This window comes from Megalopta genalis, chromosome 11 (assembly GCF_051020955.1).
Source record: "Megalopta genalis isolate 19385.01 chromosome 11, iyMegGena1_principal, whole genome shotgun sequence".
NCBI classification, from domain to species: Eukaryota; Metazoa; Arthropoda; class Insecta; order Hymenoptera; family Halictidae; genus Megalopta; species Megalopta genalis.
Genome location: NC_135023.1, coordinates 7,387,226 through 7,412,245, shown reverse-complemented (window position 1 = coordinate 7,412,245; position 25,020 = coordinate 7,387,226). Strand labels below are relative to the sequence as shown.

At 42.8% G+C, this 25,020-nt stretch overlaps 1 protein-coding gene across 1 annotated transcript; it reads right to left on the bottom strand.

Annotated features, from left to right (window-relative positions):
• Positions 1-145: 145 nt before the first annotated feature.
• Positions 146-23,648, bottom strand: LOC117226169 (facilitated trehalose transporter Tret1-2 homolog). The gene is made up of 9 exons (XM_033480246.2): positions 23,354-23,648; positions 16,369-16,552; positions 5,010-5,139; positions 4,797-4,932; positions 3,899-4,355; positions 3,516-3,765; positions 3,226-3,432; positions 2,968-3,160; positions 146-2,786 (listed from the first exon to the last, which is right to left on the bottom strand). The coding sequence occupies exons 2-9, from the start codon at positions 16,386-16,388 to the stop codon at positions 2,530-2,532; spliced, it is 1,650 nt and encodes a 549-aa protein (XP_033336137.1). The 5' UTR covers positions 16,389-16,552; positions 23,354-23,648; the 3' UTR covers positions 146-2,529.
• Positions 23,649-25,020: the final 1,372 nt, after the last annotated feature.

The following is a 25,020-nucleotide window of genomic DNA, read 5'->3' as shown; positions in this document are numbered from 1 at the left end:
GTTGTCACTTTGCTTGTTGGAAGTCGGTTAACTTAAAAAGTTACAGTAACAAGCCCCAAAACAGTAGTCAGATTATCGAGGGTGAGTTGTTGGCAACTGAAATCGTTCTATAGATTGTTCTGACTGTGTAAACAGAATCTTCTCGTTTGTGGTTTCCAAAAATACAATTTTATTAGAAACATTTTATGAAATTTTACAATGGTATACACATATAGACGTAGGTACATGCGTACATGTATACTTAAGGAATACAAGCATGCCGTATAGCACGATACAAAGTATTGTACGTTAATTACAATCGCTACTCTGCTCGCACAGCACGCACACTTATATTACGAATAATTACCGAACAGTTTGAAAAACGAAAGGCACTTGTCGAACCAAAAATCTCGACGCGTAGCTGCCCCGACGGTCTTTCGAAAATTAAGCTAGCAGTTATCTGTTCTCCTAATGCACGAATAATCGTAAGCCCATCCTTTCCAGGTGGCCCTGATGCGATCATCGAGAATTTGGTTGGATTTATTTACCACATAGACTTGTAATTTTCCTAAACGATTTACGGACAAGTGGACCATGTCGATGAAGAAAAGATGAACCGGAAGTTCTGCTGGTGGCGACGTCATCTCGCGCCGACAAGGTGAGTGCGACCGGCCACTATTTTTATCGATTATCTTCGTTTAACCTGGTCCATCGATTACGAGATTATCACAACTAATAAAAGTACAGTCGATTAGTCAGCGGTAGAATGCCCGCGAGGATTTCCAGAAGATTAAGATGGACCTAACATTTTGAAAATTTGTGCCGGACATTCTGTAGATTACAGATTGTGTTTATTGTCTTCTTGCGCTCTTTTAGATTTTTTGCGGTGGACCTAGGAACTAGATTCTCAGCTGTTATAGTTATTCTTCTTCTTTAACAAAAAATAAACAAATACGTTCAATGTTAGGTCTGCCTCGCATCTCAATGTGTAATTACTAGACTGCGGAATTCATGGTGGTACAGTTTATGTACACATGTGAACACAGCATATTTGAACACTTCAAAAAAGTTTGATGTCATCCTCAAGACATAGTTTTATTCTATTTTTTGATTAAACCAGTCCCCAAGGGACCAGGATTTCTATACACCTCCACAGTCTAATGACCACATTCTACGTTTTTTTCTTTTTTTGTACATAACTTGTAAAAAGCACACTGTGCGTCCAGTTGAACTGCTATCAACCGCAAATATTTGGTATACAACACATTACAAAAGTATCGAAAAAATGGCTGGTTTTGTAAATGTAGACGTATTACACATGAATAAACGATGTACAAAGGGTCGTATTCTTAAGTACCTACTCGACTGGATAGGTGCAATAGAAAGAAACTAGTCCGTAAGCCGAAGAAATGAAGGTAGATGTTCACTGAACATAGCACCTGTGCACATGACAGGATGCCTGAATATACATGACACGTATCAGTGGGCAGCTATCGTTCCCACAAATTATTTTCAGACGCGATAACAAACTAGTACCACGCATTTTCAGACATCTTGCACCGAAATCATTCGAAGGCGAAACAAGATACCGGACCTGGGCACTCGGAATACGAAATGAAGACTAATACCTTAATTAATTAATTACATTACATTAAAGACTGTGTCGCTTATACGTTAAAAATAGTTCGGTAAAATCTTCCATAGAAATGTACTACACGTAGAACACTATTGGCCGAACCGAGGGATGCGGCGCCATTCGATGAACCTTCGTTTAAAACTAAGCCAGTGCAAATCATGCCCAGGTCGGTACGATATATACCCTATCATAAGATTTTCTTTGCGAATATTGTTAGATCACAGCGAAGTTGTTTAAATCGATTTCCAAGGAAGGAATGCTCTGTCCGCCTGATAAACGGCGAACGACGAATCACCATAGAGACGACGCTTAAGGTGTGACTTAGGCGTCGCGTAGCCAACGTTGTGCACGAAGAATCTTCATCCGTCTCTTCTACGGCCATCCGTGGACAATTGCACGGAAGACTGTATCAGATCAACATGTAATACTGTTTTGTGTGTCGCGTGTAGAGTCATTCTCGGCTTTCCCCTCTCATTCACTTTCTGGCAGAACAAAATCCATCACACTGCATCATCGATCATCTCGCCTGGTTCTTCGTTGTCGTACAATGAAAACATCATCGCCGTTTCATTCTCAAGAATCTCCCTCGAACTTGACAAGACGATCAATGCCAAAACTATAACTGAAGCGCAAGCGGAAGCTTAAGTACGAAATTACGCAGCTTCGTAAAAAAAAAAACACGTTCTCCGAACACTATCCACGACTCCATACGACTACCATCGACGTTAGTTAAAGATACCAGAGGTGATCGGTGCGCGTTGCTTATAAAACTCTCTTTCGTTCTCCAGAGACTACCTAAAGAACGCAATCCCTGTGCAACGTGTCGAACGAACCAGTTGTTACTTACGATTACTAAATCACGGATACAGGAATTGCTCGTCGCGGTCCCAGCCCGTGCGATTCAAGACCTTTCTTTATACGTTCTGCGGACCTTTTGATTTGGCGGGGTTCAACGGCTCCGTGACCGACGATTTCACGTGCAGCTTCCCCTGTCTCCGCTTTTGTTTAGCCTTCTTTGCTTTAGCCTCTGCCCCCATCGCCAGGAAGTTGTTGTGGAAGTACTCCTCGATCTCGGAGAGCTTCTTGCCGTGAGTCTCCGGCAGGAGGATCCAGACGAACACGGCTGCACCGATGGACACGCCGGCGAAGAACCATTGCACCGCATAGGATCCTTTCGAACAGGAATTTCACATGAATTGCGACGGTCAAGTGCGATCATTCGGTGGATCGTCCACGCGAGAAACAGAATTTTGGGAGTAACAAAGAAGTATTTCTCTAAGCGAGTCTGTTTGCGCAAGCTACCATTGCCTAACTGTTACTCTAAGCGATTTCAGGGCTCGTATTCTACATACCACCCAGGAAGTCCTGCAAGCTCCTGTAACTTTGGAGAGCAGCGAACATCAGCAAGTTGGCTATCGAATAGCTGATGGAATGAGCAATGCCTCGGATCTCGGTGGGGAACAGTTCTGCAGTCATGGTCCAAGGTATGGTCAGCATGCCCACCATCGAGGTGCACACGTACATCAGCAGACAGAACACAGGAACCTGAAGAAACAGCGATGTGTAGCAGCGATTCCGCTGGTACTCGGTGATTCATCCTAAATATATACCCAATAGCCAGAACGGTCGCCGTTTCTAATCATCAGAGTGAAATAGCCGGAAACGCCCATGCAGATAGTCATGCCCAAGGCCGAGATGATACACAACGGCCGCCGCTTGTATCGTCTTAGAAGCCAAGTGTTCACCATCGAGCACAAGAAACGAGTCACGCCGACTAGAATCGAAGCTATGTATGGGTCCACACCTGAGCCGACTTCCTGGAATTAAGATAATCGTTGCGAGACTGGTGCTCAAGCTAACAGAGGATCACGATTCGATATTGCTGATAACGCTGGCTTACTTGGAACCACGTGACGGCGTAGAAGAGAGTGATGTAGATGCCGGAGAATTGCTGGAAGGAGAAGAACAAGAAGAGGATGGTCATCGGTTTCCAGCCCGTTGGTTTCAGGAATCCTCGCATCTTGTGGAACGCGCTACCGTGCTTGCTCTTCCTCTGCTCGCTCATCTTGATCTCGTTCTCCTTCACTATGGTCAAGTACTGCGCTTGCGCCGCATCCTTCTGACCCTGTTTGGTCTCGTACCTGTACAGCCTATGGGGAACGGCAACAACAATGTCTCTATCAATTAGGATACGCTGAGATAAAGTGGGCGAAACTCCCAAGTATGGTCAAAAGTAAATCTATAGTCTCTGGAAGAGCGAAGGACTCAAGGGACGATGCTTACCATTCCACCGATTTCTTCGCTTCTTCGAGGCGCCCTTTCGAGACGAGCCACACCGGCGACTCAGGGACAAACAATTGTACTAAAAGGATGGGTACGATAGCATAGATGATGCTGATCCAAGCTACCACTCGCCAGTGCATGTAAGCACCTTTCAAGTAGGAGAGGACCATGCCGAAGGAGGCCAAGGTCGGGCCGAAGGATATCATTGATCCTCTAAGCTCTGGCCGCGCGACCTCGGTGATGTAGACGATGGCCGGTGAAGTTGACAGAGCGGTGGCCAAGCCAGACAGCAGGCGACCGCACAGCAGCATGGGAAAATTGGTCGAAAGGGCGATGAGGATCCAGCCCGCAACGCAAGGGATAGCACCCAGTTGCAGGGTTCTCAGTCTTCCAAATATCTCCATGAGGAAACCGCCTAGCATGGAGCCGATTGGGGCGGATACTACCACCACGCTGGCTGGAACATTGATTAGAGAACCGCTGTTAGAATAGGATTTCTGAATATCCTGCAACTCCTATCGTAACTGGAGCCTCTGCATCGTTAGAACGGCGAGTGTAGCGACGAGACGAATCATGTGCATCGATGAAGACACTTGTCCCGATTAGCCTCAAGATAGAGACTCTATCGTCTATCCGAAGATGACGTACTGCACCGAGTCACGAAAAGAAAAATAGTCCTATCTCTAGTGCAAACTGGTTATTGAATTAACATACTCGTCCGATCAGCTGTTATCTAACTGTTACATTGTGTCTGTCTTCTCCCACCGTGGGATCACAATGAAATCATTGAGCGGTCATAAAACGGGACGATTATCGCCTTCGCTGCGCCAGATATGACTACGCTTGGATCTTGACTCGATCTATCGTCATTGAGGGTTGAATGGCGGAAGTTGTTTACCTATCCAGGAAGTTTGTTCTTGAGTGGCGTGCAGTTCCGCGTCCTCGACCTCCAGGTGAGGAATCAGAATGGCGGAATAGGCCATGCACAGGCCGACCGGTATGTGGAAAGACGCGGCGATGATGCAGGCGGCGATCTAGACAGAGAATCGGTTAGAAAATGGGTCCAGAGTCGATGATCGGACCGATCGATTCGAATCGTCAAGATCTCTACCTCCGGTATCGCGTTCTTGAGCTTGGTCTTCTCCACGAAGCCCTTGTTGAGACTTCTACTCGACACGATCGCATCCTTGAAGCACTCGCGCTCGTTCTCCTCGATGTTCTTCGACGCCTCGCGCTCGACACTGCAATGGAAAACGGATGTCTTTATTCGAGGCCACTGGCAGCAGCGACTGAAAACAACTGTGCTCTCGTTTGACCACGAAGAGTTTTCTTCGAGAACCTGGGATAGAGAGCGTTTGTTGTATATTGAGCAATTAGAAAAGAAGGAACCTAGACAATGATGATTCGATCATGATGGTAATTTTATGCACCGCTGGCTGTCGAAGAGAACGACTAACTGTGTTCTAATTTATATAGAGAACGAACGGAATCTAGATGAAGATAAGTAGAAATAGTCTTCAAATATTCGCGGGAATCATTTGCTGACATTGTACGCGCGTGTGTATTCTGGGCTACAGAATCTACACCTCGGGCCATAAAGACGTAAAGTGTACGTCGATGATTTCTCTTGCCGGTTTCCCGGTAGTTGACGTAAGTGATAAAAATGAGGAAATACGTGTTGACTAGAAAATCTGTGAACAGTTCTCTAGGAGCTTCGCTTTGCAATCTTTTGTGCTTATCGTAAATTTCTGAAATTTTTATGGGAATGCGTGTACTATGTTGCCTTTTAGCAAACGACAGCTTAATAAACTCCGCAGTCGAACAGGAAACTTAAGGAATTAGCTAATCTATCCGGTACTTGCTGGATCTAAGAAAGCATATCTCCGATCACAGAAAATTCAAACAATGGTGCTCTAACAATACGTATGAATTTTTCTAATGCGTTATACAACTGTAAAACAATTTCAGGACTTCCGATCGCACGTCCATCGCAAAAGTTTTAAGGACATCGGAAAATAATATAATAATCCAAGTAGCACGTGATCCGACGGGAAGACAACCCCGACAAGATGATTTACCATTTTTCCCGCGGAGCTATGCATATGTATGATTTTTTCAACGTCAGCAGAGGCTCAAGGCTGTCGCGGAAGTCTCGCTGGGCATCGCATCGTTGCGCACAGCACCATGATATCACATCCCTTCGTGTCGATTCTATTACATTATATCGCGGTGAGCTGATTCACGAATCGGCGACGAACACCAGCCTCTACCGAATGTCCGCAATGTCAGACTTCTGACGCCGAGGCGGCCAGCTTTCGTAACGGTGACATCACGGAAACGGACGAGCCAGTTTATCGAGCACGCGCGGTGTTTACGTCTGCCCCTGCTAATTGCGGGTAGATTTATGGCAGCTGGCGATTTATTACGACAAGTTGATGCAACTTAAATCGACCGATGACCGCGGACAGTGGATCCTCCTCGGAACGACCACTGAACACGCTGCAGACAGTCTTAACAAGCCGTCATAATAACACGCTGCGATAAGAGGATCCGGTGTGCCGCCTCGCGATTGCGTACCGTTTCGACTTACTGCTTGATTATGCATCTTCAATTCGAAGTGAAATTTTGATAACCATTGCTATCATACCTCTGGAATATTTTTAGAATTCAATGCAATCGGGAACTTAGTTTAGCACTAGATTACAACTTAGTTACAATAGGAGAGTATTGTATTTGCAAAAGAGCTTGAGAGCTTCCATTCCCAAAGCGAAAGATTCTCAAGGAAACAAACTAAAGCTCTTGCATAATACAAGAGAAACGCGGACAAAACAGATATTTGGAACACAACACTCGTGTGTATCCCTGTTTCGCGGCGGGTTTTGTACAATTTGATTACATCATCGATAAGAAAACCTCTTCCACCGGATGGGAAAATCCAGGCAGGCTACCTGCTACTTGTGACAATCTCTAAAGTTTCTGTCTCTATCGCAGGCTACCCGCCAGATATTTTACCCGGGTCTATCGTACTTCCGAAAGGGAAACCTGCTCCATAGGTTGCGGGATTCATTGAGGACCCGAGAATGTTACTGCAAATCAATACTCTCTGGAGTAAATTGCCCCTGTTATATAATCCAGGCTGGCCATAATGGAGGCTTCTCTATCTCGTAGTTCTATCTTCTAGTTTCTTATATAACAAGGACTTCCTGTGATTGTGTGAACTTTCTTAAGATATAGCGTATCTTAAACACTTGTAAACGGTGTACTATGATTAACGTATTTCACTCTGACTCGTAGCACTGTTAGGATCTAGAAAATTACACGTGTCACTGTCTATCTTTTTTAGATCGTACGTGCAATGCAAGTAGAATACAAATTAAGGTTCGTGCACTCGATGAAACTATCAATGGCTAGATAATTTTTATCATTCATTTGACGTCATGTTTCCAAGAAAGGATAACGACACCCGTATGTATGATACTCTTTGGCACGACGCGGCGTGTTTAATTACAACCGGAAAACGTTTCTCGCCCGAGCCGCACGGTCTTAACTCGTCGGAATTAACTGGCCGGACAATTAACAAGCGTCGATTCGACGATTTCGTTGACCATAGATGCGACGGAACGGCGTTGCATAATTCCGAACACGACGCCCGATCGTTCCTGTTAATTCAGATTAATTCTCTTACCAGCGCGCGATCAATTTTTTAGAGTGCACGCGGCAATTACGTAATCCTGATGCCGCGAACGAGAAAAGAAATGGATCGTAACGAGTCAACGATGAGACTCGTCGACTAATTAATAAGTTTGATTGGAAAAACGTCCTTTTTTTTCTCCTTCGTGGACGATGATATATCATTTCACAGACGACGATGCTACAATTTTGTAACTTAGCTATGATACAATTAACTTTTTATCTCGCAGTTCTCAATGTCACTATCAATTTTTTTTTATCTACTTTGTTATCTCCAAGTTTGCTGTGTAGATTCTACATCTGCTCGAATGTAGACCTTTATGTTCCGGTAGCTGCATTTATTTTTACTTTGTCATGGAGACAGCAAGATATTGTTTGTTAAATAATCATAAGTAGAGTGCTGATCTGGATGACAAATTTTATTTTATTAAAATTAAAAAAAGATTACTCATTGTAAAAAGAAAGTAAAAATTTGGATCTTTTTAATTTACATAAATGCATAAAGATCCGCGGTCTATTTATAAAATAGTAATTTTTGCCCACCTTCTACTCGATCGATCCGATCATTTTAAATTGCTGTCGCGCCTGCCGAATCGAGACAGTAGTAAGTTGTGACCTAACTCGAAAAAAAAAACAAGTTTGAGAGCGTCTACTTTGTTGACACCCAATATATTCACCTCTCTCGACCGACGCGATCCTTTTCTATCGATCTGCCTTGACGAGGACTGTTTCGAAAGCATCTTTATCCACGATACCAGTCACTCGTCACCATGTAAACTCGTTGCCATGATTAGCTGGCGGCCAATCCCGTTCGAGAGGCTTTGTCTATCTCCAGGGTGCTAGAATTGCTAAATTAATTATCTGCTTTTCATCAAACCAGAAGTAGAAAGCCAGGAACACGTTGTTACAATGATTATTATTGCTCGAAGGAAACTTCGATTTTTTTTTTAGAAAAGTAATTGATATATTCTCTAAATGAGAATTTGGCTATAGTGTTATCAATAATATTTGCCTAACGACTCCCTTAGCAACGTTAAGTAATTTTCTGGAGCAAGGATCACGCTTGATGAAGTAATCGCTATTTTATCGCAGACTAAATATTTTGTTAGCGTTATTTACATGAGGCGATAGACCTGCTACTCGAAACCGTGTTTGAACAGGCGAATGTTTGTTGTATTAATAATACAGCAATAAAAAAAACGATCTTTTCGCAAACTCACGCGGAATGTTACGTCTGCGGATTGTATAATTTGTACCAAATTATGTCAGATTCGATTAACTTCGCGCGCGCGCAAGTCATACCGTTGCTAAACACATAACCTGTTGACATATGACTATCGGTTTCCGAATAAAGGATTTGTCGCAGTGAAATATTCCATCGCGAATATTTAGACGGCGGATCATTGTGCAAAATAAAGTTGCTCCAAGACGCTCGTGCCAGACAGGAGGTAAAGAAAAATAAGTTGTTTCTTTTAATGATATCGATGTGCTGAGAACAACGTAACAATATTGTCAAATTCTTCTTACGTGTTCGCGCTTTCGTATTCCAGCTACTCAATTTTCCAACGAACGCGTAAAATGAATAATCCAATATGTATCGACGCGAAACGAGCAAATGTATTCAACCAACAAGTTCTCTTCGAACGACCAACCACGTCACCGATTGTCGGTCTAATAATAATATGTCAAAACGAGGCTACTTCCTCGTGCCCGGATTTTAAACCATACTAATAAGAACGACGACTTCAATTTTTTTTCCGATTCGCATTTTCATCCGTCGCGTTGCATAAATATGCGAACGAATGAATTGCGGCTGAAAGAGACTTCCGTACCGTCAAACCGATGCAAATAGTTCTAAGACGAAGTGCATCCAAATTCGGATGCACTTTGACACTTCGACTTCGGCTATTTTATTTTAATACCTTTGTGCTTTCGATATCGCTAGTTTTTTATTTACCATTAATATTTTTCAATTTCATCCATTCGAAAATTTTGAATAATTCGATCGTACTTGCTGATATTTTAGCACTGATATTAATTCTATACAAAGTCATCGTTGAAGCCACGAGAGGATGCACTTATCTCGCACAGAAGTCAAGTAGTACAACGCAATCCGCACGAACATTACGATAGAATGACACGCGATTTTCGAGGAAAACAAACAAGAAAAGAGTTGAATTGGTTCAAGGAGTTGCAGGACAACCGGCAGGATACGTACTGTGGGCAAGTGCAGGGTGCGTCGTGCATGTGCACGATCGGGACACAAGCACTATCTAATCTCGACTAAGAAGGAAGTGATGTTTCGCCAAACTCGGGCCTGTCTTTATCATAATGCGATCGAGATTCCGTCACCCGGACGAGTTCCCACGCGATCTTCGCCGAACGATCGTCACGTGTCGTTATACATACACTCATTTTTAACGCGGAGTCGCTTACTCAATCATATGTCAGTACTACTCCCTAAGAATAGCATCATTAGAGACACGTGCGCCTAGCTCTGGCATCATTGCCTTTCGCGCGACGTTCTCCGACGCTGTTCGCGGCGGTACATACGATTTTCACGCATCTATCATGAAAGACGCCGAAAACCAATCGATTTCCGTCGTGCACGATTTCTATCGCGCGAGAATCGCATTTATCTCGAGTGTTATTGTACGCGATCAGAGTCCATGACTTCGTGATCGGAGTCCGTGACTTCGTGATCGATGTCCATGACTTCGTGATCGATGCCCATGACGTCATTCGATTCACCTGACGCCTATATTCATCGACGTCGCACAGTCGTGTATTCGGTCTCAAAGGCGGGCCAAGACGATTTTATATTCTTTTTTGCGAGGACTTTTTTTTCTAAGCGTCAAATTCGAAACGTTTAGAAATTCTTGTAGGCTCGAGTTGAGGAATACATACAGAAAAATTTTGCACGAATTGAAATGTAATGTGTGTGCTTCGCCGAAAGATTGGCAATTTTTGAAGATCGCTGATCATAAAAATGCAGATAACGTAGAACATGAGATTTAAACGTAAGGTACACGCTCATTGAAAAGACCTGTCTAAGGAAAAAGCTTGCCACGATTTCTTTGCGACATTAAAAAATCATGAATAAACGAACAGCAATGTAGAAACTCGCATCGCGAAAACTCTTTACTATTAACGAAGCGTAAAACGCAATACAAAAAGGAAAGACATCGGAGTATTGTTTTTTTCAGAAATTTTATGTTTCGCGCGAAATTTTTTAAATCGAGTTTTTCTGGCCATAATTGTACTCCTTTGTGCGTCGGTCGAACGCCCCGTTTCGCCTAAACAAGCAACGCATACCTACTCGAGCACGCCTAAATGGCAAGAGTGTGGCGCGACTCGCGACCTCGATCTTTCGTCGCGGCAACAGGAAACTGAATAGTCTATCAGCTGGTATCTGACAGTGCGAACACATTTTTTTAACGAGAATTCTTGTATAATTTATCGCGTCATACAATCAAAGATACCAGCGAAAAAACCAGACGTCTGAGGGTCAATGTAATGTGTCATTGTCATGGGACGCGATAATTGAGCGTCGTGATAAGGCAAAAATTACGGCGAGGGTCTTCGGTGTACGTGATTAGGTCTGCGGTTTCTTTCATCTGCGTCATTCAGATGCGTTACGGTGATTGACCCATTCACAGCTGGATTTTTATGAGACGTCACTTTCTGATACAGGATTTTAAAATCGCTGAAATTATCGAGATTTCTTCGCGGAGAATGATTCAACAGTTTTCTTAATTCGAGCATACATTATGATAAAAATGGCAAAGGAATAAATTCGTTCTTGACTAATAGAGCTGGTTTAGTGTTAATGTGCAAAATGTTCAGTAATTTCGACTAGCATTCGAAAGTGTCTAGGTTTAATAACATTAGGAAAGAAATATCAATGAAAATCAAAAAACATTGTAATTTTCATCCGCACCGAAAAGGTTGAACTGTTTCTTTCAAGTAGCTCCATGAAAATAGTTACTTTTACAACCAATTTCTAAGCCCTCAAGTTTATAAAATGATAGACGATTGAAATCAAGATGACAATATCGAACCGAAAAATCACGGTGACATTCTTCCTATGCGAAATTAATGCACAGTCATTGAAAGTACTTTCATCCTTTAATCGATGACGCGAGTCCGACGAATTCGTCCTTGGAAAAACCAAACCCCTCGGTCACGTGATCAAGAACAAATTAAACAGATTCAATCTGCCCCCCTCTCGCAAAATTGTCGCGAATTCGAGGAACCAAGCGTCAGAGACGGCTACCCAGACCAGAAATAAAAGAGCCTGTCGTAAAAATTTACGTCACGGTTTATACCTGCGTGAAAATAAAAAGCAGACAGCTGTCCGCCGCGCATCCTCGCGAACGATTCGCGTAGCAGAAGGAAAATCAGCTTTGGGAAAACGTCGTCGCGGTTTTAATCGAAAGGTAAAGACAAAAGGAAGACGGAGAGCCTCGTGCCCGTTCTATTGGCAACGTAACTTGCATCGGACGGGAGGGAACGGCTATCTGGCTGACTTTTCATCGTTAACCCCGTGGAACCTCGTGTTTCCAAGATCATTATTATTGCGTCGTTGTTCTTGCAACACGTGCTACAGCGAATCGAGAGGCGCCGATGGTGGAAATACAATAAATTCTCTCTAATTGACCATTAGCTTGGAAACAAAAATGGACAATTTGGGAAGTGGCGGTACGATTATTCGATTATTATTATTGTTATTATTATTATTATTATTATTATTATTATTATTATTATTATTATTATTATTGATAGTTACTGATTGTCAACAGCTATAAGAGCGAGCCGTAAAGCTCGAATAATCGTATCTCTCTTTCCCAAATTGTCCATTTTTGTGTACAATCTAAGCGCCAATTAGGGAGAATTTACTGTACTAAGCGTGACTTTAATTTCCAATATGGACTCTCGTGGCCACTGACTCGGCCCCTCGTAAACACACCAGCGAAATGGTCGCGGCTAAAATTAAATTGGGTATGCTCGTTTGCTGCTCGAACCGCGACACTTTTTTCACTCCTTCGCGTTATTGTATCTGCTTCAGAGGAAAGTTTATGTCACCGGATAACGGCCACTGAAATATATTGCCATTAACCTAATTACAATATCTTTTAGAGCTTATTCTGCTGTAAAATTGTTGTTCCCCCTAATAAATCGATACCGAATTTTTGTTGATCCTCTTAAGTGACCAGTCTGTGACAGACAAGGGCCCGCGCGTTGCTCAATGAAATTGGTTAAAAGCCGAATCGTGGCCAAATCAAGTATTTAGTACGCTATTTGATCACTATCGTGTTTTCATTAAAAACGAAAAAAATTACGTTACTCGGCAAACCGTTTAATAACAGACAAACGACAGGCAATTTGAAGGTATTGAACATACTGGTTGAACATTGAGATTCAACATTTGGAAAAAGACTATGGCTTGGTACATTTACTATCCACGGATTGTTTCTATCGTTAACCTCAGATTGCTACTTTCGCAATTATGCTGATCGAAACTACTTCGTCATTGATTCACTATACACAAAGGAATTCTGTGTTCATCGAGAGCCTACAGAGCTATGTATTCTAAAGGTCGATCAGTGATAACAGCAAAGTGATATTTTATTTCGAGTCTGGAAAATCGATTAATATTCATATACATACGTTGAGGTCTGAAATCTCTGACCCGTGTCTCAGATGATAAAACAAGCTTAGTCATTTGTTTCCGATTCCTCACTTGAGAAACGACCGTATCGCATTGCTTTATCGAATTTCACATTTTTGACAAATGTGATAACTTCGTAAAAAAAGGGGGATAATAAATCTGGACTTCTTTTAAAAGTTGTTGAAAAGCTTGGATCCTCTACCTTCGCAATTATCGATCGGCTCTTCTTGCCACGATTTTACAACTCGCAGTAAACGAAAAAACTGCCTCAGCAAGTTCGCTATTTCGTTTATTCGTGTTCCATCGACGTTTGCCAAACGTTCGTACCAACGGAGTGTGTATAAACCTGTTGAAATTAGACGATACTCCAGTGTCGATCATCATCCGTACGGATGATAACTATGATCGAAGCAGAGCAGCGAAGCATCGCGACAAGACTCAACAAACCCGAAAGTGTTATACATTTACCAATTGAAAGAAATCAGGTTAAATTAAACAAATGAGCTTACAAACGCCTACGTTACATTAAAATCTTGAAGCATGGAGCAATGTGAGTTTGAACGGTAGAAAGGCTAAAAGAGTTTCATAGTGTCGAAGTATTACATTCATGTTATTGAAATCGTTGATGCTAGAATTGCCTTAAACACGACTAATTTATATTATTTTATAGCGATGAGAGAACGGATCGTTTACGAGCAATTTAATTTATTTAAATTTTGCACAATTTCTATTGCAATGTATGCTTCAATAAAGAAGACCAATGGCTGATGTTTGATGTATCTGGTGTTAAAGAAAGAAATTTCATGAAATCGATATTTTCATTTTGCATAAAGATGTTCGAAGTCGACACTTTATCCTGCGCTGATTCAATTTTCATTTCCATTCCGTCAATTTCGATTTCCATTGGAATAATCGACCCAGAAAAAAGAGGATCCCTCATGCCGATCATTAGGGAGTACATATAATGTATAGGGGCTAATCGAATTAGAACATGCCGGTTGCGACGCGCTCGCAGCTATCGCGAGCGAGGAGTGCCACACCCGAAGGACACTTTCGAAAACTCGAAAACTCGCTCGAGGACAACGAAGGAATCACAATAACGCGTTGTCGGGCTCGTTCGGGATCGAGAGATGGTGTCATCACCAGAATCCTCGATCACCCCGGGCTATTATGAAACGGGAGCCGTTCGATCGACAGGCCGAACGGCGCTGGTAGTTTTGAAAATTGCTTTCCGCTGAACAATGGCTTAACCGGTCGTGGATCAGCCCGGCCCGGCTAGAATTACGGCTCGATAATGAACACGTAATTAAAACGATTAGTCGTTTAGCCGACGTTGCGCTTCGGCCGAGTTTGTATCGCTTGCCTAACAAATTGGCCGGTGTTATCGACACGTCTCTAGTTCCATTTTTAACATGAAACCATCGTTGTCGCGCACGGCTACTCCAATTATTAATCAATTCCTCACGTGGAAAAATGCCGGACGTAATTGAAAGTGAAAATAAACGAGCAATTTGCGCTGTGCAAATGTAAATGCTGCGTAAATCGACGACGATATTCCTTAAGATAATTGTCTAACAGGTGTCAGTCTTTTGGAACTGTTTGTGGACGAAGATTTTTCTTGAAGTGCCAACAGTGTTTGGCCATCGATCTCAAGTGAGTTAGGCTCTCCGTCTATTATTTATTGTTCCGGTAAAACTGTTTTTTTTTGTAGAAAACCAGACGATACATCAAAGTCTTGTACATTGAATTATTCATTTGCAACTAGAGGCGAGATACATGATGAACTACGTTTGAAACGAATGTGAAATTAAAAAATATATAAGGAAAAAAGTTTTAACTTCCCAGTTTGTAATCAAAGAAACGACTTTTGAGACAGTCAGCCTATCCAAGACGAAACAAACTGGTTCTAAAGTGTCGATGATGAAATTTTCCGTCCGGTACAGTCAGTTCGCTTGTAACGATTGCAATTGAGTTCGACCATGCTTATCGTGGTTCAATGAAAACGCTGTTAAGGATCATTAAACGAATTCATACGTATGCGAGACGACGTTCCCATGACGGCGACAAAAGAGGGAATTTTACTAGTTGAACACGGCGATTGTCTGGCCCCATTGTGACAAACAACGTGCCATAATGCGCTCCGTCCCAGGAAAGGTCACAATGTGCATTCGATGGTGAAGAAGGGAGAAGGATCGAGGTTACTATGGGATTCTTCGATAGTCTGGCCCGGATCATTCGTGGGTCGACAGGCAACGTACAGGACGAAGGAAAGGGAAAGGATCTTTGGGGAGTGTGTGCAGGCTCTTGATCGGTTTAGCAGGCGTAGTGGACCGAAAAGATTCTTCTAAACTGTTCCAAAAGCTGATTGCTGCAGCTGTGGCCCAACTCGTTGTAATTGGGTCAAAGATATTTTTAATTCGCTAGAACAATCTGGAGTATCTAGAGCTATTTCAGTGGAGATTTAATTGTAAAGATTTCATTGTAAATGCAGTTTTTAAGGACACGACATGTACCTTCTTCGATTTTGCAAGTAACCTAACAATTTTGTTTTAAGGCCGGGATATTTAGATCTACAAAAATGTTAGAACTTCCATATAAAGCTGTTGGAGTCCTTCGAAAAAATCGTAGAGCTTACAAAAGAATCGTGGAACTCGCGAAAAAATTGCAGAGCTCTCAGAAAGAATTATGGATCTTGGAAAGAAATTGTAGATGGCGCGAAAAAAATTCTAAGGCTTCCAGAAGGATCATAGAACTCGGAAATAAGTCTTGGGGCTCGAGAAAAGATCGTAGGATTTACAAAAAAAAAAAAATCAAAGACTTACAAAAGCATAATCACAGTTACGAGGAAATTGTCGAGTTTACAAAGCAGATGAATTTATGCGTGCATTGTAAAGTCGGCACGGAAAAGATTATATAAGGTTGCTAAATGAAGATGAGTGGATGCTAAGTGAAGATGAAAGGTCGTTAAATGAAGAAGTTACAAAAATAGTTTAGGATGAATTAGGGCAAAGTGCGAGAGCAGTCGATCGAACAGGAATGTGCACAGACAGGCTCGATTCCAACGTTACAATTTTTCAGGCCACCCCATAGCGTTCGTAGTGATACTGACCTCAACGAATAGGGATCCATGGTTTCTTGCTATGGGCCTCGCTGCAACAGCTTCAATGCCTGAGCGATTGAACCGCTACTCCCACTTCTTCCTTCGAACGTGTTAGCCAATTCCGACCTCACCTCGAAACGAACACCTCGTCAGCTCAGAACGAAACCGTCGCACTTGGTCACCATCTTACGCACTGCAAAGAAAAATCAGCCGACGTATAATCACGCCGATTCCGCTCCGCCATTTGCTTTTTCGTTCAATGTCAGACCGATAAAGGAACAGGAATCGCTCATGGGACACGCGATCTCGGACACTAACGATTCAGAATTCTTTGGAAATTGTCCGGAATCTCGACGAGTTTATTCTGCGGCGAATAGTTGCGTTCGCAATTACACTGATCTACGATTGTACACTTTTATGGAAATCGGTGCCATGAAGATGTCCGCTTTATTGCACTCTCGAGGATACAAATAAACATATACTAGATGAGTCAATCAATTTGATATAATCGAGATGAGGAATTAAGTTACGATCATCCACGTGAATTTCCGTGACTGGAAACGAAAAGAGCTGAACATAGCGGCGCCTAGAATTTCGGACAATTAAAATTGATAAGAACGAGCGAACTACAAAATGAAGAGGGCATTGTAATTATATCCGGAGCGTGGAGAGATGACAAAAAGTCGAACCAACAAACGAAGAAGACTTTGGAACTCGAAGGTAGTCGAACGAAAGAATGTCCAGGTTTTACGAGAATCAGGATGCAACTTGTCGGATGCGTATCTAACGAATTCGGGACGAAATTTAATAAATGGCAACAGTTGATTCGCGTAACTTATGTAACGCGGCAGAAATTGAACGCCGCGGAACAGAGGTATCTCTGCTTTGAATAATTCACCGTGTAGTGGGTACCTGTGGTCACGAACATGTGTTCCGAAGGAGACTGTGGAATACCATAGTTAATGATACCGTAATTTCGTAGCTGAGACCGCCTCCGTGGCAGGACACTAACTTTCTACGCGGCACTTTGGAGAACCATGTGCGCCGCTATCCGCTGATCGATCATTGCCGGGGAACTTTGTCTACGGGCCTGGACACAATTTAAGTCCATTGAGATCGTTTTATTCAATATCCACAAATCATTGTTCAATTTCTATCGCCGTAAACAGAGCCGCGGTGCTCGACGATTATTAAACGTGACACCGACCGCTTGGCGTTTCTGGGGAATTTTAATTGACATAATTAGACCGCGGATGTTTATTCGAAATAAAAACCAGCTCTGTTCATCGTTCACTTCAACGAGTCTATTAATATAATGGTATATTAAACTGTCCGTCTTTTCTTTGTCTTTATCTTCGTCTTTGTCTCGATTCTTTCGCATTCTACGTGCTCGTTTCTTCCAGAAACAAAATCGCTGCAACTTCTGATTTTCAGGCACCGTGAGTGGTGCGCCACGCTGATCTCCGCAATCATAGTTCCGCGTAAGAGTTCACGTCAATTAGTCTCGCTTGTCTTTCGAATTTAAGATGCAGTCGTTAAAGTCTCGTTCAGAGATTGACGATACGGACGATTGATCGGCGAACGAGAGACGGTTCGGCTGAAATTCGGTTGATTTAGAACGCTAATCCGGTGATAAGTTTAAACGAAGCTGCGGATACCGTCCGTGACCGGAAACCGCCGAGCCCGGTCTTAGCGTCAATTTAAATTGATTCTGCTTCATTTAAGAAAATAGTTAACGCGTTGATGAGTTTCAATGAAACTCTGGAAACCAATGATAGCCGCAAATATCTCTCGTCCGTCCCCGTCCCATTTGATAAAATTCAAGCTATTAAACCGTTGATTCGTATAATGGGACCGTAAAAGCCGGGGAACATGTTTAATCTCGTTTTGATTGCTTTGTTCGGCAATCCGACCGATGATTCCCTGTGTAATTAGAATAGGGAACGTATGCCGGTCGTAAAGATTTCCTCCGGTTTCCAGCAAACATGCCTGTTTCTCAGATTCCGTGTTTTTCCAGGCAAACTTGCCGAAATTATCTGTTTTACGGCCTCTAATTTTACTCCCCGAGGAGTCTAATCGTCTGACAAAGTATAGTTCGCGCGTAGAGCGAAGCGCAGATCGGTTTTTCTTCCTCCTCTGGCCGATATTTTTGAAACGTCTAGCTAAAGCTGGACGTATATCTGCAACAACGGCAATCAGTTGCATAAGATGCGTCAGTGTGCATGTAAAATGTCCGTTCGTTTTAAATATGCCGTATAATTCGCAATATTTTTAGCTTTATGGTGGGAATGATGTAATCGTTACGTCGGCGAACGAGAGCATCGTTAATAGTTTTTGAGGAAATTACGTGGGAGCACGTGTTTCACGGAATGTTCCACAAAAAATTGTAAATCGTGCACAGTAAATACATGAGCATCGACCATAATGTTCACTTCGATATTATTACATCGAGAGGTTTCTTCATTTTAACCAAGTACAGTAAATCCTCCCTGGTTCTCCTTCAGCTTGTATAGAAAAATGGACAATTTGGAAAATTTATCAGAGCAATTTCGTTTGTGCTCGCGAATCGTCCGTCTCAATCGCTGATCGCGACACCGATCACAAAGGGTCTAAGATCGATCGAGATCTTTAGAAGGCGCGCATTTTCTATCTCTCCGCGCGACAGACGACCGTTTCCTGAATTCTGATCAATTTCCACTGATCGAATCCGTTAACGATCCTGTAATTCCTGAAATCGTTCGTCGATGAATCGCGATCGATACAGAGGGACTTTGCGCCCGATTGCATAAACGATCCGCGTGCTGCAAGCTCTCGTCACGCGTGTTACAATTAAGGACAAACACCGACGATCATTCCATTATATTGGCCGACGATCGAGAAACGTCTCCGACGCGATGATCGAGTCGCGAACGCGACACAATTCGTTCAATGATCGCGACGCGCGTCTTCTATCCGCTAACCGAAAGTTTCGATCACTCGATCGGAACGAGCCCGTTGTTTCTTCATTCGAGGCGAAGGTTCGATTTTGATAAAACGTTTAACCTTTAAATGTAACCGTGCTCGGACTCTCGCGAGAAGATAGGTTTTTAATTTGTACATTTACAAAGTCGAATGCATCGAGTGTACTTTTCTGCACCTATCTCAACATTATCGCCCAATCGGAATGATAATCTAACAGTGCATCATCGATTCCATTGAACTTTGTATTTTACAATTTTTTCTTTCGAACTTTACGAAAATAACGATTTTGCAACGTAATAACGATCACACGGATAAACACAACTGCTGCAGTTGTTATTACAAAAGAATTGTCGAGGCATGTAGACGGCGACATTAATACTTCGCAATCGTATCGATCGTATTGACACAATCGCAATTGCTTATCGCCGTAAAACTGATCTCTCGTTTCCGACCCAGCGGATAAAACATTGTCTTTATTCCAATTCCTGTTAATCGCTGTCTTCAAAACTATATTTGTTCACTTAAAGCGTTTCCAGTTCATTCTCTATTCCTTTTTTCGTCTTCTTTTTTACTAAGATATTGTTTAACCTTTTAATATAGCGATAATTATTATACTCGTTGTATTTTTCAGTATGCGTGAACGTTACCGGGATCTACAAAATACATTTTCCGTTATAAGCTCGGATAAAACAGTTGAAATACATCATTTTTTAATCCTTTCATCGGTCCAACCGATCACAATTTTTGAGAATAATTTTTCAACATTGTCTAGTGAACTCTGACATCCCCTCCAAAAAAATACAAGTTATTCGACGCAATCTTGGAAAAAGTTATTCCGTTCTAAAATGGTGTGCGATCAGTTCCGTGAGCTACTGGTAGATCGATATTACATACTACGGTCAACGTAATCCGACGGGCATAATTGCCGGTCGATCATTGTGTCGCTAATATAACTCGTTATCTCGTCTGTGTAGTATTGATTAACCGGTACAAGATTAATCCAGTACTCGAGACCATTATACGGCACATTATCATCGTCTGGTATTGAGACGTGACGAATTCGAATGATTTCTTCAGTGGTTACTCATTCAACGGTTCATTAAACGTTGCGATTCGAAAACTATACGATCGCGTCAATCGCAGATAATCCCATCGTAAACACAGAAACGTCTCAGGAAATTACGATCGCCGATGTATTTTGCACCTAGAAAACCGTCAAATATTTCTCTACGTACGATTTTCGATGAACACAATTTTCAATGGATGCAATTTTCGATAGATACAATATTTTCGGTAAACCTAATTCTTTGTTACACTGTCATCCTTTGGTTCCATCTAGGACGATGATGTACCCAAAATGGGATTATTAATAGCATATTCCAAATTGACTATTTTAAATTAATAATGAACTTGTGAAAAGTTATGCGAAGTTTGTTTCGATCTGCTTCACGGTTTCTGCGTTAACAGCCGACAGAAAAAGCCATCGAATAATTTTGCTTACAACTCCCCGATGCACGGTCAAGTTATTTATTTCGGAAGTTTTATGATCGTATCTTATCACGGTCACATTTTTCTGCTAGACTTCGCAGGAATTCGACGAAAACCTGTTCGAACTGGTTCGTGTTCCCTCTTCTTCTATATTTCAGAGCCCGGTCGGCTACAACTTACGCTTCCGTTGAATCAACAATATATGTATATGTATCGTATACGCACATCAGGGAACCTACATTCAAATCCAGGCAACGTTCCGGCCTATTGTGTCGACATCGAGGAGGTCAGGGGTGAGGAAAATCATCGCTCCGTTGGACAAACGCGGCGGAAAACAGCCGCAGGTGTGATTCGAGGATTATCGCATCGTTCACTTTACGCTGCGATCGAATTCTGGCGCGCGGTGATTTCATTTGCAGAAAAATAACGCGTACGAACGCGAAAGATTCCGAATGCCGGTACAATTCGAACCCGACCCGATGCATGTGTATTTGTTGTGGAAAAACCGAGTCGCGAGTGCAATGTTAATGCAAAGACTGCTCGCGCGAGTGCGATACGCGACAGTCGTTGTCTCTTATCGCAATGAGCCTGTAAACTTAAACTTCCAGCTTGTCAACACTCTTTATCGTGGAATATATCACCGTGTTGCAGCGTTCGTCTATGTCTGAGACTATCCGAACACCTGGAACAACCCCGATCATTGTTTGCAGCAGAAATAACAAGCGACAATATGCAGCAAAGCCTTGAAAGTTAATAGACTTTCTTTCTATTTTCTTCCTGTTCTAATCTTGGTAAAGTGATCTTTAAAGTCAAAGTTTTCGTGACGAATCGCGATGCAGTCGTTACAGAATTTTCTGTCGCTTTAAGCAATCGTTATACAGTAATGTCTCCCCAACTGACGCTCAGATTGTGCACAAAAATGGACAATTTGGTAAGAGAAGATGCGATCATTCGAGCTTTACGGTTTGTCTTTATCGTAACGAATTGTCAACGATTATAAAAACGAGCCGCAAGGCTCGAATAATCGTGTCTCCTCTTCCCAAATTGTCCATTTCTGTGGACAATCTGAGCATCAATTAGAGAGACATTACTGTATTTTCCATAGACCGGTCTCAAACTTTATTCTTGGTTCCGTTGACGGTTCGGCCATTATTTTTGGAAATAGAACGAGAATAAAGATTCTCCGACTTTTGTTTCTACGTTGTGTTTCATAAAATAGTTCGATTTTCTATGGTACAGCTATTTTAGAGTTCCGACCGAGCGCCCTCCGCGATAATTCCTGAAGTGGAAACGGTCCTCGAGACCACATCGTCCGTTCCTTCAAGGGGAACGCGTCGCCTGGTCACCTAATTTCGGGGCAACCTGTACACCTAACCGGGCGGACACAATCATAATAAACCAAGCAGCGATTTCGAAGTGGCGCGTTATCCTATCCATCGAAATCAGCGTGGGTCCCTATCGCACGGTCTGTCTATTTTTGAAACGGCAGTCGTCCGTATTCCTGCGTGAAACGCGCGTTACGCGTTCAGGACGCGAACGGTTTTCTCGAGAACGAGCGCTCTATAAATTTCGACCGACTTTTCACTTTCGGCTTCGCAACGATACACACGCAATTTCAAAACGCCAACGATTTTCATTCGAAGAAACGCTGCTACGCGGCCGTAGTCCCCTTCCGATCCTTCGAACGCGAACTCTTCGTTTCTTTGTTGATCGAATGAAACAGAGAGTCATGGTCGTTCGAATTAGTCAAGTATTTTTCTACGGCTACGGCTACGAACTAATTTATGATGCTTTTCTTAATTTTTATATCAGCCAGATGATAATAATAAATGATATCGATTCGCCGTGTACCAGAAAAATTGAGAAATCTGCTCCAAAGTTAATTACTTGGACAAGTATTTCCCTGTGCTGTTTCACGAGGCATGCGTGGACCGTAGCGTAGATTACGGCTATTTCATTCCGTCCAGATAATTGCAAGTAATATTCTTTCGCCACGTTCCACAAAAATTGAGAAATCCACACCACGGTGGATTACACGGAAACATGTTTCTCTATCCTGTCTTACAAAACATGCAGACTAATGGTCCACTAACATTCGAAAACGGAGCTAATGCGAATTTCCTCGAGAAACGAACACAGAATAAGAAACAACAACACACGGAATCCTTTATCCCGAAGTCTCGCCGCAGCTCCCCGACAACGCGTCAGCTGCCATTAATTTCCAAATAATTTGTACCAGCCGCGGTAGAAGCTCGGCTGTTCGGAGCCGGCGCGGCGTCTCGTTAAATTGCAAATATCTTTCGACGCCTGTCAATGCTGGCTCCCATATACATACTTTCATCGTGCCACCTTTTACGGTCCCTACGCAAGGAGCAGCTCGACGATCGGGGAGCAAAATCCGTCTCGTCCGAGGGATCGATGAAAGTCAACGTCCGTGTCCGTGTCACCTATTATCGGCGCAACGTTTCGAGCGGTTTCGATCCGGTTTGCTTCCGTGTACACGGGGCCTACTGTGTAAATAAGGTAGCAAACGGTTCGTACTCACCTTCAGGATCAGTGTCTGTGGCTCTTCGGCCGGCGAGCGGGTTCAAGTTCCGAGCCTAATCGCACCGAAACGGGCCAACAGGATTCGCAAGTCGAAAACGCCGGGCGCCCTTCGGGTTCTGTCTGGCTCCCTTCAGGTTCTGCCGGCTCTGGCTGCCTTCGATCGGTTGGTAGAAAGGAGCAGGAACCTTGCTTGGTCGACTGCGAGCACGGACACGAGGCTCGATGCGCGATGGTCGGTTCGCGACTGAAGCCTGAAAACGACAAGCCGCGTCGGTCGATCGTCTCTGGCCGACGTCGACTGCCTCGTGCCGGCGTGTCGGTGTCGGTGCCCACAAAGAGATCGATTCACCCCTCCCAACGATGGCCGAGCTGTTTTTCCCCCTGGTTGCGAAAATTTTCAATTTCTGCTGCATTTCATCCCTTGGCGAGCGCGTTATTGTAGGCGTCTGCTCGCTTTCGCGAGCAAAATTCCGATCTTCGGCAATTTTTTTTGAAACGGAAAAGACGGAGATATCGATCGTTGTGTTCGCAGGCGTGTTTGGCAAGCCTTGGAGAATGTACAGATATTTTTATTAGGTGGAGATCGGAATTTCGTACGGAGTTACGGGCGTTCAACCCCTCGGTGGAACGGAGATTACGCGGAACATGCAGGAAATCGTGTAATCGATTTATAACTCTCCGTTAATTTAAGAATACTAATTTAAACCTCTGGATTCATTATGTTTTTTAACCTAATTTCATTTTTAACCACGAGGACAGCCGGTTCTGTTGTTTCTCCATCACAGTCGAGAAGATTGCACGCATCGTAATTTTCAACTTTCTACTTCGCACATCCGAGAAAATGTAATGTCTTGAAATGTTTATATGCGATGATTGATATTTCCCGATCTCGGGTGACATAAACCTGTTTATAAACCCGTATGAACAATTTGGACTACAGAGAGTTAGTAATTAACGTTGTTTGAAGACTTTATTCGCACTCGGTATAGTCACTACGATGTTCGCTCTCATTTTCGTCCGAGGTTTCCTCCAGATTAGAAAGCTGCATAAAGAAGCGTTGGTCCATGGTTTCCACGAAATGACAAGTAGCAAAAAGTAGCAGCGTTTAACTTCGATTTTAACGAGAGTCTGTCGAGCTTTTTGATTCGACCTTTGCGAGTTACGATTTTATCTTAGTTCGGGTCTTCTGGAAAGTTGTTTCGTTCTTTCACGGGAGAATAAAGAATGATTTTTTAATATTTAGAATAAAAAGGTGTGGGAACTTCTTCACGTTTCTCTGGTAATTTTCAAATATTACGCTCGTAAAAGTCTTGTTTCTTCTAGAAAAAGGATACCGAATCGTTTTGATTGTTCAGCAGCCTTGCAAAACGAAACTTTTGTATTTTAAATTTTTTAAATCGGATGATCGGTCGTCGAAAAATAGCTTCTGAAAGTTATCTTATCGATTCGTATAGCGTCTGCGATTTACGCTTCATCAGAGTGCCATTCGATCCCTCATTTCTAAATATCAATTCCGCGCGCTATCTGGAAGAGTTCCAAGAATGTTTAACATAGTCGTTCCCTACGATCGCGAAAGGGTGCCGCCGCAATGGATCTCCATATGTCGGCAGCATCGGTTAATCCATATTCATTCGAAAACTGCGAAAACAGGAAATGAGAGCTGTC